Source organism: Oncorhynchus mykiss, chromosome 23, assembly GCF_057628025.1.
Source record: "Oncorhynchus mykiss isolate SJ-2025 chromosome 23, ASM5762802v1, whole genome shotgun sequence".
Classification (NCBI taxonomy): domain Eukaryota; kingdom Metazoa; phylum Chordata; class Actinopteri; order Salmoniformes; family Salmonidae; genus Oncorhynchus; species Oncorhynchus mykiss.
In genome coordinates, this window is record NC_143044.1 from 53,830,001 (window position 1) to 53,847,843 (window position 17,843).

The 17,843-nt window shown below is 47.5% G+C and overlaps 1 protein-coding gene across 1 annotated transcript in view; it reads right to left on the minus strand.

Moving 5' to 3' along the window:
• ehbp1 (EH domain binding protein 1) overlaps window positions 1–17,843 on the minus strand; it is a 344,316-nt gene that overhangs the window by 17,413 nt on the left and 309,060 nt on the right. Inside the window, 2 exon segments of the mRNA XM_090217692.1 lie at window positions 7,680–7,753; window positions 12,355–12,454. Of these exon segments, the coding sequence (XP_090073818.1) occupies window positions 7,680–7,753; window positions 12,355–12,454 (174 nt within the window).

The window sequence follows — 17,843 nt, forward strand, 5'->3', positions numbered from 1 at the left end:
TTCAATAACAGTATGGATCATAGACTGACACTCAATAACAGTATGGATCATAGACTGACAGCTCACGGCTCAATAACAGTATGGATCATAGACTGACAGTTCAATGACAGTATGGATCATAGACTGACAGCTCAATAACAGTATGGATCATAGACTGACAGCTCAATAACAGTATGGATCATAGACTGACAGCTCACGGCTCAATAACAGTATGGATCATAGACTGACAGCTCAATAACAGTATGGATCATAGACTGACAGTTCAATAACAGTATGGATCATAGACTGACAGCTCAATAACAGTATGGATCATAGACTGACAGCTCAATAACAGTATGGATCATAGACTGACAGCTCAATAACAGTATGGATCATAGACTGACAGCTCAATAACAGTATGGATCATAGACTGACAGCTCAATAACAGTATGGATCATAGACTGACAGCTCACGGCTCAATAACAGTATGGATCATAGACTGACAGCTCAATAACAGTATGGATCATAGACTGACAGTTCAATAACAGTATGGATCATAGACTGACAGCTCAATAACAGTATGGATCATAGACTGACAGCTCAATAACAGTATGGATCATAGACTGACAGCTCAATAACAGTATGGATCATAGACTGACAGCTCAATAACAGTATGGATCATAGACTGACAGCTCAATAACAGTATGGATCATAGACTGACAGCTCACGGCTCAATAACAGTATGGATCATAGACTGACAGCTCAATAACAGTATGGATCATAGACTGACAGCTCAATAACAGTATGTATCATAGACTGACAGCTCAATAACAGTATGGATCATAGACTGACAGCTCAATAACAGTATGGATCATAGACTGACAGCTCACGGCTCAATAACAGTATGGATCATAGACTGACAGCTCACGGCTCAATAACAGTATGGATCATAGACTGACAGCTCACGGCTCAATAACAGTATGGATCATAGACTGACAGCTCAATAACAGTATGGATCATAGACTGACAGCTCAATAACAGTATGGATCATAGACTGACAGCTCAATAACAGTATGGATCATAGACTGACAGCTCAATAACAGTATGGATCATAGACTGACAGCTCAATAACAGTATGGATCATAGACTGACAGCTCAATAACAGTATGGATCATAGACTGACAGCTCAATAACAGTATGGATCATAGACTGACAGCTCAATAACAGTATGGATCATAGACTGACAGCTCAATGACAGTATGGATCATAGACTGACAGCTCAATAACAGTATGGATCATAGACTGACAGCTCACAGCTCAATAACAGTATGGATCATAGACTGACAGCTCAATAACAGTATGGATCATAGACTGACAGCTCAATAACAGTTTGGATCATAGACTGACAGATCAATAACAGTATGGATCATAGACTGACAGCTCAATGACAGTATGGATCATAGACTGACAGCTCAATGACAGTATGGATCATAGACTGACAGCTCAATAACAGTATGGATCATAGACTGACAGCTCAATAACAGTATGGATCATAGACTGACAGTTCAATAACAGTATGGATCATAGACTGACAGCTCAATAACAGTATGGATCATAGACTGACAGCTCAATAACAGTATGGATCATAGACTGACAGTTCAATAACAGTATGGATCATAGACTGACAGTTCAATAACAGTATGGATCATAGACTGACAGTTCAATAACAGTATGGATCATAGACTGACAGCTCAATAACAGTATGGATCATAGACTGACAGCTCAATAACAGTATGGATCATAGACTGACAGCTCAATAACAGTATGGATCATAGACTGACAGTTCAATAACAGTATGGATCATAGACTGACAGTTCAATAACAGTATGGATCATAGACTGACAGTTCAATAACAGTATGGATCATAGACTGACAGCTCAATAACAGTATGGATCATAGACTGACAGCTCAATAACAGTATGGATCATAGACTGACAGCTCAATAACAGTATGGATCATAGACTGGATGGTATGGAAGCACACATTCTCCCACCATGCTGTGAGGCATCAGAATAAGTGGATACGCTGCTGGCTATCTGTATCACTTTTAATCATGTGAGAGGGTGTGAGTGTGTGTGTGAGTGTGTGAGAGTGTGTGTGAGAGTGTGTGAATATATCTCTTCAAGTGTGTATATCTGTGTCGTTCACTGGTTTGAGTACTCCAGCGCTAGCGTCTCTCTGTCATCGACTGGCATGGACGTGTGTGTGTGTGTGTGTGTGTCTATCTCTGCAAGTCTCTCTGTCATCGGCTGGCCAACCAAATCAGCAATTACCTGCAAGCCACGCCACGCCACGCAGCCCAGCCATCACTCAATGGACCTGGCCAACCACCAAATAACAGCGGACACACACTCTCTTCCCTCACACACTATCTTTCTAGCAGAACTATCTGTGCCTGGCCTGTGAAAGGTAGAGCATGTTGAATATTAAGTAGATCCCCGAGGAAGGAGAAGAGGAGAGAGGAATGGAGAGAGGGCAGGAGGAGAGATTGGAGAGGGTGGAGAGGAGAGGGTGGAGAGGGTGGAGAGTGGAGAGGGTGGAGAGGAGAGGGTGGAGAGGGTGGAGAGGAGAGATTGGAGAGGGTGGAGAGGAGAGAGGAGTGGGTGGCGAGAGTGGAGAGGAGAGGGTGGAGCGAGTGGAGAGGAGAGGGTGGAGAGGGTGGAGAGGAGAGGTTGGAGAGAAGAGGGTGGAGAGGGTGGAGAGAGTGGAGAGGAGAGGGTGGAGAGGAGAGGGTGGAGAGAGTGGAGAGAGTGGAGAGGGTGGAGAGAGTGGGTGGAGAGGGTGGAGAGAGTGGGGTGGAGAGAGTGGAGAGGGTGGAGAGGAGAGGGTGGAGAGGAGGATAAAGGGCCAGTTGATAAGTCCCACCTCTCCAGGACCATGGTCTGGCTTGTCCCACCTCTCCAGGACCATGGTCTGGCTTGTCCCACCTCTCCAGGACCATGGTATGGCTTGTCCCACCTCTCAAGGACCATGGTCTGCCTTATCCCACCTCTCCAGGACCATGGTCTGGCTTGTCCCACCTCTCAAGGACCATGGTCTGCATTGTCCCACCTCTCCAGGACCATGGTCTGCATTGTCCCACCTCTCCAGGACCATGATGTGGCTTGTCCCACCTCTCCAGGACCATGGTCTGGCTTGTCCCACCTCTCCAGGACCATGGTCTGGCTTGTCCCACCTCTCAAGGACCATGGTCTGGCTTGTCCCACCTCTCCAGGACCATGGTCTGGCTTGTCCCACCTCTCAAGGACCATGGTCTGCATTGTCCCACCTCTCCAGGACCATGGTCTGGCTTGTCCCACCTCTCCAGGACCATGGTCTGGCTTGTCCCACCTCTCAAGGACCATGGTCTGGCTTGTCCCACCTCTCCAGGACCATGGTCTGGCTTGTCCCACCTCTCAAGGACCATGGTCTGCATTGTCCCACCTCTCCAGGACCATTGTCTGCCTCGTCCCACCTCTCCAGGACCATTGTCTGCCTCGTCCCACTTCTCATACTCTGCTGCTCATGCACTCAATTCAGATAGGTTTAATTTTTTAGGTTTAATGAAAATTGATGGGAATTGATGTAAAATATATCACTAGCCACTTTAAACAATGCTACTTAATATAATGTTTACATACCCTACATTATTCATCTCATATGTATATGTATATACTGTACTCTATATCATCTACTGCATCTTTATGTAATACATGTATCACTAGCCACTTTAACTATGCCACTTTGTTTACATACCCTACATTACTCATCTCATATGTATTAACTGTACTCGATACCATCTACTGCATCTTGCCTATGCCGCTCTGTACCATCACTCATTCATATATCTTTATGTACATATTCTTTATCCCCTTACACTGTGTATAAGACAGTAGTTTTGGAATTGTTAGTTTCGCTACACTTGCATTAACATCTGCTAACCATGTGTATGTGACAAATACATTTGATTTGATTTGATTGCAAAGGATTCATCCTCTCACAGTGCATAGCCTGCAAATGGCCATCAAACTCCTATTGTGCTCGGAGAAAACAACGACTGTATGTTATTGTATCATGACGTTTTATGTCAATTATGTTTTATAGATTACTATGCTTTAATTTTAACATTTGTATTCCTTATCCCCATGTGACCATGTGTTGTGACCATGTGTTGTGACCATGTGGCCACGTGTTGTGACCATGTGACCACGTGTTGTGACCATGTGACCACGTGTTGTGACCATGTGACCACGTGTTGTGACCACGTGACCACGTGTTGTGACCATGTGACCACGTGTTGTGACCATGTGACCACGTGTTGTGACCATGTGACCACGTGTTGTGACCATGTGACCACGTGTTGTGACCATGTGGCCACGTGTTGTGACCATGTGACCACGTGTTGTGACCATGTGACCACGTGTTGTGACCATGTGTTGTGACCATGTGTTGTGACCATGTGACCACGTGTTGTGACCATGTGACCACATGTTGTGACCACGTGACCATGTGTTGTAACCATGTGACCACATGTTGAGAGACTGAAAAACAGCTTCTATCTCAAGGCCATCAGACTGTTAAACAGCCATCACTAACATTGAGTGGCTGCTGCCAACACACTGACACTGACTCAACTCCAGCCACTTTAATAATGGAAAAATTGATGTAAAAAATGTATCACTAGCCACTTTAAACAATGCCACTTTATATAATGTTTACATACCCTACATTACTCATCTCATATGTATACGTATATCCTGTACTCTATATAATCTACTGCATCCTTATGTAATACATGTATCACTAGCCACTTTAACTATGCCACTTTGTTTACATACTCATCTCATATGTATATACTGTACTCGATACCATCTACTGTATCTTGCCTATGCTGCTCTGTACCATCACTCATCCATATATCCTTATGTACATATTCTTTATCCCCTTACACTGTGTATAAGACAGTAGTTTTGGAATTGTTAGTTAGATTACTTGTTGGTTATTACTGCATTGTCGGAACTAGAAGCACAAGCATTTCGCTACACTCGCATTAACATCTGCTAACCATGTGTATGTGACAAATAAAATTTGATTTGATTTGTTGTGACCACGTGACCATGTGTTGTAACCATGTGTTGTGACCATGTGACCACATGTTGTGACCATGTGTTGTGACCATGTCACCATGTGTTGTGACCATGTGACCATGTGTTGTGACCATGTGACCATGTGTTGTGACCATGTGACCATGTGACCATGTGTTGTGACCATGTGACCATGTGACCATGTGTTGTGACCATGTGGAAAATGCACTTAGAACAATGTAATAAAATGTAAAGTTCAGAGCAGCTTTGTCAGGTGTCTTTGTCAGGTGTCTTTGTCAGGTGTCTTTGTCAGGTGTCTTTGTCAGGTGTCTTTGTCAGGTGTCTTTGTCAGGTGTCTTTGTCAGGTGTCTGACTGCATTACCTGTTGCTTCCCTCTCCAAATACAGAAATACAGGCTGGCTGGTGTGTGGCAGACAAGAGCAATCAACCCCTAACCAGGATGTGTTCCTACTCTCTTGCTCCTGTTCAGCTATGCATGTCTGTCTACTCCACAACACACGCGCACACACGCGCACACACACACACACGGTGCACACACAAATACACACTCCCCCCTACTCCCTACACACACCTGCCCAGTCCCTTCCACCAGCTAATTACAATTGATTTAATATGGATCAGGTTGCTTATCAGGTGGGGAAAGAAATTACCATGGCCGATGCAGAGGTGCAGGCAGGTCAACATTGAATGGAGAAATCAATTTGCATTGATTGTCAAAAGGTTCATTTTTCACAAAGAGGACACAGTGAAAGGGATTAAACTTGGGTTTCGGCTCGACAACTTTGATACCACACAATAGTGGTGCTTTTCAGCCGGTACCAGTACACACAACAACCTACCTGGATAACGTAGCTACTAGCTAGCCGGGTTTTAATCCTCCATGTCAGTCAGCAGGGCTAGATATCAAACCAGGGTGCTGATAATGGTATTCAGGCCTAGTATGGCTGTTAGATAGCACTGATCAGACAGCATCAGTCCAGATCTCCTCGCTGAGGAGGCTCCTCCTAGTAACCACCTAGCAACCTGTGGTTAGGATCCTGACTGAGGAGGCTTCTCCTAGTAACCACCTAGCAACCTGTGGTTAGGATCCTGACTGAGGAGGCTTCTCCTAGTAACCACCTAGCAACCTGTGGTTAGGATCCTGACTGAGGAGGCTTCTCCTAGTAACCACCTAGCAACCTGTGGTTAGGATCCTGACTGAGGAGGTTCCTCCTAGTAACCACCTAGCAACCTGTGGTTAGGATCCTGACTGAGGAGGCTCCTCCTAGTAACACCCTAGCAACCTGTGGTTAGGATCCTGACTGAGGAGGCTCCTCCTAGTAACACCCTAGCAACCTGTGGTTAGGATCCTGACTGAGGAGGCTCCTCCTAGTAACCACCTAGCAACCTGTGGTTAGGATCCTGACTGAGGAGGCTCCTCCTAGTAACCACCTAGCAACCTGTGGTTAGGATCCTGACTGAGGAGGCTCCTCCTAGAAACCACCTAGCAACCTGTGGTTAGGATCCTGACTGAGGAGGCTCCTCCTAGTAACCACCTAGCAACCTGTGGTTAGGATCCTGACTGAGGAGGCTCCTCCTAGTAACCACCTAGCAACCTGTGGTTAGGATCCTGACTGAGGAGGCTCCTCCTAGTAACCACCTAGCAACCTGTGGTTAGGATACTGACAGAGGAGGATCCTCCTAGTAACAACCTAGCAACCTGTGGTTAGGATCCTGACTGCAAGGAAGCACTATTATTCAGAGCAGGAGAGAAATGTGTTGAATCCAAACTAATGGAATAATAGACAGTGTACCAGTAGATAGCAGTAAAATCATCACCCATAAAGGTACAGGTGATGTATTTGAAGTATTTCTCCCCATTTCCACTTTCCTACTTAAAGACACCCCCCCCCTCTAATCGTCTCCCCCCTCTCTAATCGTCTCCCCTCTCTAATCGTATCCCCCCCCCTCTAATCGTCTCCCCCCTCTCTAATCGTCTCCCCCCTCTCTAATCGTCTCCCCCCCCTCTCTAATCGTCTCCCCCCCTCTCTAATCGTCCCCCCCTCTAATCGTCTCTCCCCAACCCTCTCTAATCGTCTCCCCCCTCTCTAATCGTCTCTTCCCTCCCCCCTCTAATCGCCCCCCCCCTCTAATCGTCTCTTCCCCTTCCCTCTCTAATCGTCTCTTCCCCCCCCTCTCTAATCGTCTCTTCCCTCCCCGCTCTCTAATCGTCTCTCCCCCCTTCTCTAATCGTCTCTTCCCTCCCCCTCTCTAATCGTCTCTCCCCAACCCTCTCTAATCGTCTCTCCCCCCTCTATAATCGTCTCTTCCCTCCCCCCTCTCTAATCGTCTCCCCCCTCTCTAATCGTCTCTTCCCTCCCCCCTCTCTAATCGTCTCTTCCCTCCCCCCTCTCTAATCGTCTCTCCCCCCCTCTCTAATCGTCTCTCCCCCCCTCTCTAATCGTCCCCCCCTCTCTAATCATCTCTTCCCTCCCCCTCCCCACCAGCTCAACCCCCTGGCCTAACTTCCCCCGTCATAAGAGCGTCTTCTAAATGACCGAAGGGTAAATGTCTTACCCTCGATGGCCATCATGGCTCTCAGCTCTCTGTTGAGCAGCTCAAAGCGACGCTCCAGATCGTGCTCCTTCTCCCTGTGGCAGTAAGTTGGAACAAAGTTCATCAATATGTTAATGACTAAATCATTAAGCACTTAGAAGAAGTCTGCAATAAACATCGATTCAGCCAGTCGGCTGGACCTTCTCCCTTCTCTCCACACATTAATCTACTGCAAATATCTGATACACAAATATACCCCGACCCGGGGCCCTGCCTGGGCTGGTCTGGTAAAACCCTGTGTGTGGGTGAGAGAGAGAGGGGGAGAGAAAGAAATGGAGGGAGGGAAAGAGAAAGAGGGAGGGACAGACAGACAGACAGAATTAGGGGGAAAGAAAGCGAAGGAGAGAGGTGGAGAGACAGGTAGAGATTGGAGAGACAGGTAGAGAGGTGGAGAGACAGGTAGAGATTGGAGAGACAGGTAGAGAGGTGGAGAGACAGGTAGAGATTGGAGAGACAGGTAGAGAGATGGAGAGACAGGTAGAGAGATGGAGAGACAGGTAGAGATGGAGAGACAGGTAGAGAGATGGAGAGACAGGAAGAGAGATGGAGAGACAGGAAGAGAGATGGAGAGACAGGTAGAGAGATGGAGAGACAGGAAGAGAGATGGAGAGACAGGAAGAGAGATGGAGAGACAGGAAGAGAGATGGAGAGACAGGTAGAGAGAAGGAGAGACATGTAGAGAGATGGAGAGAGGTAGAGATTGGAGAGACAGGTAGAGATTGGAGAGACAGGTAGAGAGATGGAGAGACAGGTAGAGAGATGGAGAGACAGGAAGAGAGATGGAGAGACAGGAAGAGAGATGGAGAGACAGGTAGAGAGATGGAGAGACAGGAAGAGAGATGGAGAGACAGGAAGAGAGATGGAGAGACAGGAAGAGAGATGGAGAGACAGGTAGAGATGGAGAGACAGGTAGAGAGAAGGAGAGACATGTAGAGAGATGGAGAGACAGGTAGAGAGATGGAGAGACAGGAAGATAGATTGGAGAGACAGGTAGAGAGATGGAGAAACAGGTAGAGAGATGGAGAGACAGGGGAAAAGGAGAGGAGAGACAGGTAGAGAGATGGAGAGACAGGTAGAGAGATGGAGAGACAGGTAGAGATGGAGAGACAGGTAGAGAGATGGAGAGACAGGTAGAGAGATAGAGAGACAGGTAGAGATGGAGAGACAGGTAGAGAGTTGGAGAGACAGGAAGAGAGATGGAGAGACAGGTAGAGAGTTGGAGAGACAGGTAGAGTTGGAGAGACAGGTAGAGAGATGGAGAGACAGGTAGAGAGATGGAGAGACAGGTAGAGAGATGGAGAGACAGGTAGAGAGATGGAGAGACAGGTAGAGAGATGGAGAGACAGGTAGAGAGATGGAGAGACAGGTAGAGATGGAGAGACAGGTAGAGAGTTGGAGAGACAGGTAGAGAGATGGAGAGACAGGTAGAGAGATGGAGAGACAGGTAGAGATGGAGAGACAGGTAGAGATGGAGAGACAGGTAGAGAGATGGAGAAACAGGTAGAGAGATGGAGAGACAGGTAGAGAGATGGAGAAACAGGTAGAGAGATGGAGAGACAGGTAGAGATGGAGAGACAGGTAGAGAGATGGCGAGACAGGTAGAGAGATGGAGAGACAGGTAGAGAGATGGAGAAACAGGTAGAGAGATGGAGAGACAGGTAGAGAGATGGAGAAACAGGTAGAGAGATGGAGAGACAGGTAGAGAGATGGAGAAACAGGTAGAGAGTTGGAGAGACAGGAAGAGAGATGGAGAAACAGGTAGAGAGATAGGACAGTGAAAAGGAAAAGGACAGGAGATGGAACCAAACAGAACAGGAGGTATGAGTGTGGGGGGATAATGTATGGGCGGTAGGGGGGATAATGTCTGGGCGATAGGGGGGATAATGTCTGGGCGATAGGGGGGTAATGTCTGGGCGGTAGGGGGGTAATGTCTGGGCGGTAGGGGTTAATGTCTGGGCGGTAGGGGGGTAATGTCTGGGCGGTAGGGGGGTAATGTCTGGGCAGTAGGGGGTAATGTCTGGGCGGTAGGGGGGTAATGTCTGGGCGGTAGGGGGGTAATGTCTGGGCGATAGGGGGGTAATGTCTGGGCGGTAGGGGGGTAATGTCTGGGCGGTAGGGGGGTAATGTCTGGGCGGTAGGGGGGTAATGTCTGGGCGGTAAGGGGTAATGTCTGGACGGTAGAGGAGGTAATATCTGGGCGGTGGGGGAGTAATGTCTGGGCGGTAGGAAGGGGGTAATGTCTGGGCGGTAGGAAGGGGGTAATGTCTGGGCGGTAGGAGGAGGGTAATGTCTGGGTGGTAGGGGGTAATGTCTGGGTGATAGGGGTAATGTCTGGGTGGTAGGGGGTAATGTCTGGGCGGTAGGGGGGTAATGTCTGGGCGGTAGGGGGGTAATGTCTGGGCGGTAGGGGGTAATGTCTGGGCGGTAGGGGGTAATGTCTGGGCGGTAGGGGGGTAATGTCTGGGCGGTAGGGGGGTAATGTTTGGGCGGTAGGGGGGGGGTAATGTCTGGGTGGTAGAGTGGGTAATGTCTGGGTGGTAGAGTGGGTAATGTCTGGGCGGTAGGGCTACAAATTTAATTCCCCTTCTTTCAGATGGTTTAGAAAACGAGCTAATTTTCCCCATAATAGAATTTGTCCTTCAGAGGCGCTTTTCTGCCACAAAGAGAGAAATGAAAGAGGTAGTAATCAGACCCTCTATCAATTGGCCACTTTAAACACCCTCCCCACTCTCTCCCTCCCTCTCTCTCTCACACCATATAATGTGATTATATGAATACTTCAGTCTCTTGTTCTCTCTGGCCCTTTGAAATCCTGCGAGGGAGGAAGGAATGAAAAGGAAAGAGAGAGAGAGAGAGAGAATGAAAAGGAGAGCTGTGTTTCCACCTGTCCACCTAGTGGCTGAGTGACCGCACAAAGCCTGTGTCACAAATGGCACTACTTTTGACCAGGACCCACACAGAATCCCATAGGGCCCTGGTCTAAAAAGCAGTGCACTACATAGGGAATAAGGTGCCATTTGGAAATGTAGCTAAAGAGAAAGGCGTTGTGATGCAACGTTGTGATGATCGCTGGGTTCTTATTGGTTTAATGTTGACATGTAAATGCCAGGAATAAACAGAACCAGAATGGATTATGGACATTAACAGGTTTACAACACACAGATCACAGGGTAAAGCAGTTGTGTGATGATTGGTTTAAAAATACTATGTCTGTGTATTGGGAACTGGGAACACACAGAGAGAATACTATGTCTGTGTATTGGGAACTGGGAACACACAGAGAGAATACTATGTCTGTGTATTGGGAACTGGGAACACACAGAGAGAATACTATGTCTGTGTATTGGGAACTGGGAACACACAGAGAGAATACTATGTCTGTGTATTGGGAACTGGGAACACACAGAGAGAATACTATGTCTGTGTATTGGATAGTCAGACACAATGGAGAGTGAGAGAGAAAGAGATTAGTGTTAGGGGACTTCGAGTAGAGAGGGTTAGGGGAACTTACGGTAGAGGGGGTTAGGGGAACTTACGGTAGAGGGGGTTAGGGGACCTTACAGTAGAGAGGGTTAGGGGAACTTACGGTAGAGGGGGTTAGGGGAACTTACAGTTGAGGGGGTTGGGGGACCTTACAGTTGAGGGGGTTGGGGGACCTTACAGTAGAGGGGGTTAGGGGAACTTATGGTAGAGGGGGTTAGGGGACCTTACGGTAGAGGGGGTTAGGGGACCTTACGGTAGAGGGGGTTAGGGGAACTTACAAGCGAGGGGGTTGGGAGAACTTACGGTCGAGGGAACTTACGGTCGAGGGGGTTGGGGGAACTTAAGGTCGAGGGGGTTGGGGGAACTTATGGCCGAGGGGGTTGGGGGAACTTACGGTCGAGGGGGTTGGGGGAACTTACGGCCGAGGGGGTTGGGGGAACTTACGGTCGAGGGGGTTGGGGGAACTTACGGTAGAGGGGGTTAGGGGAACTTATGGCCGAGGGGGTTGGGGGAACTTACGGCCGAGGGGGTTGGGGGAACTTACGGCCGAGGGGGTTGGGGGAACTTACGGCCGAGGGGGTTGGGGGAACTTACGGTCGAGGGGGTTGGGGGAACTTACGGTCGAGGGGGTTGGGGGAACTTACGGTAGAGGGGGTTAGGGGAACTTATGGCTGAGGGGGTTGGGGGAACTTACGGCCGAGGGGGTTGGGGGAACTTACGGCCGAGGGGGTTGGGGGAACTTACGGTCGAGGGGGTTGGGGGGACTTACAGTAGAGAGAGTTAGGGGACTTACAGTAGAGAGAGTTAGGGGACTTACAGTAGAGAGAGTTAGGGGACTTACAGTAGAGAGAGTTAGGGGACTTACAGTAGAGAGAGTTAGGGGACTTACAGTAGAGAGAGTTAGGGGACTTACAGTAGAGAGAGTTAGGGGACTTACAGTAGAGATAGTTAGGGGACTTACAGTAGAGAGAGTTAGGGGACTTACAGTAGAGATAGTTAGGGGACTTACAGTAGAGAGAGTTAGGGGACTTACAGTAGAGCGAGTTAGGGGACTTACAGTAGAGAGAGTTAGGGGACTTACAGTAGAGAGAGTTAGGGGACTTACAGTAGAGAGAGTTAGGGGACTTACAGTAGAGAGAGTTAAGGGACTTACAGTAGAGAGAGTTGGTTCTGTCTCCTGATCAGAGCGTTCTTCTTGTTGACCAACATGAACCACTCCTGCATCATGGCCTCCTCCTCTTCCTTACTGTTACCTGGAACACAACAGATCAATTAAACACATGGAACAACCCACAACAAATGTATTACATAACAACCACATCACCTAACAACCACCTAACAACTACCTAACAACCACATAACATAACCACCTAACCACATAACATAACCACCTAACAACCACATCACCTAACAACCACATAACCACCTAACAACCACGTAACATAACCACCTAACAACCACATAACATAACCACCTAACAACCACCTAACAACTACCTAACAACCACATAACCACCTAACAACCACCTAACAACCACATAACATAACCACCTAACAACCACATAACATAACCACCTAACAACCACCTAACAACCACGTAACATAACCACCTAACAACTACCTAACAACCACATAACCACCTAACAACCACGTAACATAACCACCTAACAACCACATAACATAACCACCTAACAACCACCTAACAACCACCTAACAACCACATCACCTAACAACCACCTAACAACCACGTAACATAACCACCTAACAACTACCTAACAACCACCTAACAACCACATAACATAACCACCTAACAACCACCTAACAACCACATCACCTAACAACCACATCACCTAACAACCACCTAACAACCACATCACCTAACAACCACCTAACAACCACATCACCTAACAACCACCTAACAACCACCTAACAACCACATCACCTAACAACTACCTAACAACCACATCACCTAACAACCACCTAACAACCACCTAACAACCACCTAACAACCACCTAACAACCACATCACCTAACAACCACCTAACAACCACATCACCTAACAACCACCTAACAACCACCTAACAACCACATCACCTAACAACCACCTAACAACCACATCACCTAACAACCACCTAACAACCACATCACCTAACAACCACCTAACAACCACATCACCTAACAACCACCTAACAACCACCTAACAACCACCTAACAACCACCTAACAACCACATCACCTAACAACCACCTAACAACCACATCACCTAACAACCACCTAACAACCACATCACCTAACAACCACCTAACAACCACATCACCTAACAACCACCTAACAACCACCTAACAACCACATCACCTAACAACCACCTAACAACCACATCACCTAACAACCACCTAACAACCACATCACCTAACAACCACCTAACAACCACATCACCTAACAACCACCTAACAACCACCTAACAACCACCTAACAACCACCTAACAACCACATCACCTAACAACCACCTAACAACCACATCACCTAACAACCACCTAACAACCACATCACCTAACAACCACCTAACAACCACCTAACAACCACATAACAACCACCTAACAACCACCTAACAACCACCTAACAACCACCTAACAACCACCTAACAACCACATCACCTAACAACCACCTAACAACCACATCACCTAACAACCACCTAACAACCACATCACCTAACAACCACCTAACAACCACCTAACAACCACCTAACAACCACCTAACAACCACATCACCTAACAACCACCTAACAACCACATCACCTAACAACCACCTAACAACCACATCACCTAACAACCACCTAACAACCACCTAACAACCACATAACAACCACCTAACAACCACCTAACAACCACATAACAACCACCTAACAACCACCTAACAACCACATAACATAACCACCTAACAACCACCTAACAACCACCTAACAACCACCTAACAACCACCTAACAACCACATAACATAACCACCTAACAACCACCTAACAACCACCTAACAACCACATAACAACCACCTAACAACCACCTAACAACCACATAACAACCACCTAACAACCACCTAACAACCACCTAACAACCACCTAACAACCACATAACATAACCACCTAACAACCACCTAACAACCACCTAACAACCACCTAACAACCACCTAACAACCACATAACATAACCACCTAACAACCACCTAACAACCACCTAACAACCACCTAACAACCACAGCTCACAGCAACTGCAGATATATGTACTTTACATGATGAGGTATGATGCTAAACACACCTCACACACACCCCTCTCTCACACACCTCTCTCTCACACACCTCTCTCTCACACACCGCTCTCTCACACACCTCTCTCTCACACACCTCTCTCTCACACACCTCTCTCTCACACACCCCTCTCTCACACACCTCTCTCTCACACACCTCTCTCTCACACACCGCTCTCTCACACACCGCTCTCTCACACACCTCTCTCTCACACACCTCTCTCTCACACACCTCTCTCTCACACACCTCTCTCTCACACACCTCTCTCTCACACACCTCTCTCTCACACACCTCTCTCTCACACACCTCTCTCTCACATTTCCACCTCAAGCCAGAAAAGAGGGATTGTTCCTCTGCCTGTGAAGGACATAAGAACCAGCGTGTGTATCTGTCTCTGACGTGTGGCTCGGCCCAGACCAGACGTAGCTGCCATTTCATTTAACAGAAAAAAAAGACCACGACGAGGGGATTTAAGAACGGGCTCCGTGGATTACTGTAGTCAACTTTGAAATGGACGACACAGGGGGCTGCATCCCAGATGGCACCCTATTCCCTACATAGTGCACTTCTTTTCACCAGATCCCCAATAGGGAATAGGGTGCCGTTTAGGGCGAGTCGGTAGCTCTGAGGGGATAAAGGCAGATTCCTCTGGCAGGTCATTGTGACTCCAGACAGTCCAATAAAACAACCACATCATAATGGGAATATTAAGCCTGTGTGACATTGTGACGAGGCGAGGCGGACGGGAAGACGAGAGAGAGGGATTAGAGAACAAACCATTCTCCCTCCAGCCACACAGTCAGAGAGGGGCAGGACGGAGGGGTGGGGGGGTGAAGAGAGAGGGTTGAGAGAACAAACCATTCTCCCTCCAGCCACACAGTCAGAGAGGGTTGAGAGAACAAACCATTCTCCCTCCAGCCACACAGTCAGAGAGGGGCAGGACGGAGGGGTGGGGGGGTGAAGAGAGAGGGTTGAGAGAACAAACCATTCTCCCTCCAGCCACACAGTCAGAGAGGGGCAGGACGGAGGGGTGGGGGGGTGAAGAGAGAGGGTTGAGAGAACAAACCATTCTCCCTCCAGCCACACAGTCAGAGAGGGGCAGGACGGAGGGGTGGGGGGGTGAAGAGAGAGGGTTGAGAGAACAAACCATTCTCCCTCCAGCCACACAGTCAGAGAGGGGCAGAACGGAGGGGTGGGGGGGTGAAGAGAGAGGGTTGAGAGAACAAACCATTCTCCCTCCAGCCACACAGTCAGAGAGGGGCAGGACGGAGGGGTGGGGGGGTGAAGAGAGAGGGTTGAGAGAACAAACCATTCTCCCTCCAGCCACACAGTCAGAGATGGGCAGGACGGGGTGGGGGGGGGGGGGGGGTGAAGAGAGAGATTCTGACATGTCCTCTGACCAGATGAGATCACTGTGTTTAGCACAATGATGTTATACAGCAGGATTTTTATCCTGGATTTTAAACATGATCCAGAAATGTTATTTCCACCAACAACGAAAGCAACTGTCTGAGGATGAAGCTGAACCATCTGACATCAAAAGAACAGGAGTTTGATGAGAACGATTTAAATAAAGATTAAATCAAGGCATGTCACATGACCACGCAAAACACAGGACCCTGGATATCACACATCTCTATAATACCTGTATCTAATGTCCCTGAGGCAGAACGAAGAGGTAAAACACAGGACCCTAGATATCACACATCTCTATAATACCTGTATCTAATGTCCCTGAGGCAGAATGAAGAGGTAAAACACAGGACCCTAGATACCACACATCTCTATAATACCTGTATCTAATGTCCCTGAGGCTGAGGCAGAACGAAGAGGTAAAACACAGGACCCTGGATATCACACATCTCTATAATACCTGTATCTAATGTCCCTGAGGCAGAACGAAGAGGTAAAACACAGGACCCTGGATATCACACATCTCTATAATACCTGTATCTAATGTCCCTGAGGCAGAACGAAGAGGTAAAACACAGGACCCTAGATATCACACATCTCTATAATACCTGTATCTAATGTCCCTGACGCAGAACGAAGAGGTAAAACACAGGACCCTAGATACCACACATCTCTATAATACCTGTATCTAATGTCCCTGAGGCTGAGGCAGAACGAAGAGGTAAAACACAGGACCCTGGATACCACACATCTCTATAATACCTGTATCTAATGTCCCTGAGGCTGAGGCAGAACGAAGAGGTAAAACACAGGACCCTGGATATCACACATCTCTATAATACCTGTATCTAATGTCCCTGAGGCAGAACGAAGAGGTAAAACACAGGACCCTAGATATCACACATCTCTATAATACCTGTATCTAATGACCCTGAGGCAGAACGAAGAGGTAAAACACAGGACCCTAGATATCACACATCTCTATAATACCTGTATCTAATGTCCCTGAGGCAGAACGAAGAGGTAAAACACAGGACCCTAGATATCACACATCTCTATAATACCTGTATCTAATGTCCCTGAGGCAAAACGAAGAGGTAAAACACAGGACCCTAGATACCACACATCTCTATAATACCTGTATCTAATGTCCCTGAGGCTGAGGCAGAACGAAGAGGTAAAACACAGGACCCTAGATATCACACATCTCTATAATACCTGTATCTAATGTCCCTGAGGCAGAACGAAGAGGTAAAACACAGGACCCTAGATATCACACATCTCTATAATACCTGTATCTAATGTCCCTGAGGCTGAGGCAGAACGAAGAGGTAAAACACAGGACCCTGGATATCACACATCTCTATAATACCTGTATCTAATGTCCCTGAGGCAGAACGAAGAGGTAAAACACAGGACCCTAGATATCACACATCTCTATAATACCTGTATCTAATGTCCCTGAGGCAGAACGAAGAGGTAAAACACAGGACCCTGGATATCACACATCTCTATAATACCTGTATCTAATGTCCCTGAGGCAGAACGAAGAGGTAAAACACAGGACCCTAGATATCACACATCTCTATAATACCTGTATCTAATGTCCCTGAGGCAGAACGAAGAGGTAAAACACAGGACCCTGGATATCACACATCTCTATAATACCTGTATCTAATGTCCCTGAGGCTGAACGAAGAGGTAAAACACAGGACCCTGGATATCACACATCTCTATAATACCTGTATCTAATGTCCCTGAGGCAGAACGAAGAGGTAAAACACAGGACCCTGGATATCACACATCTCTATAATACCTGTATCTAATGTCCCTGAGGCAGAACGAAGAGGTAAAACACAGGACCCTGGATATCACACATCTCTATAATACCTGTATCTAATGTCCCTGAGGCTGAGGCTGAACGAAGAGGTAAA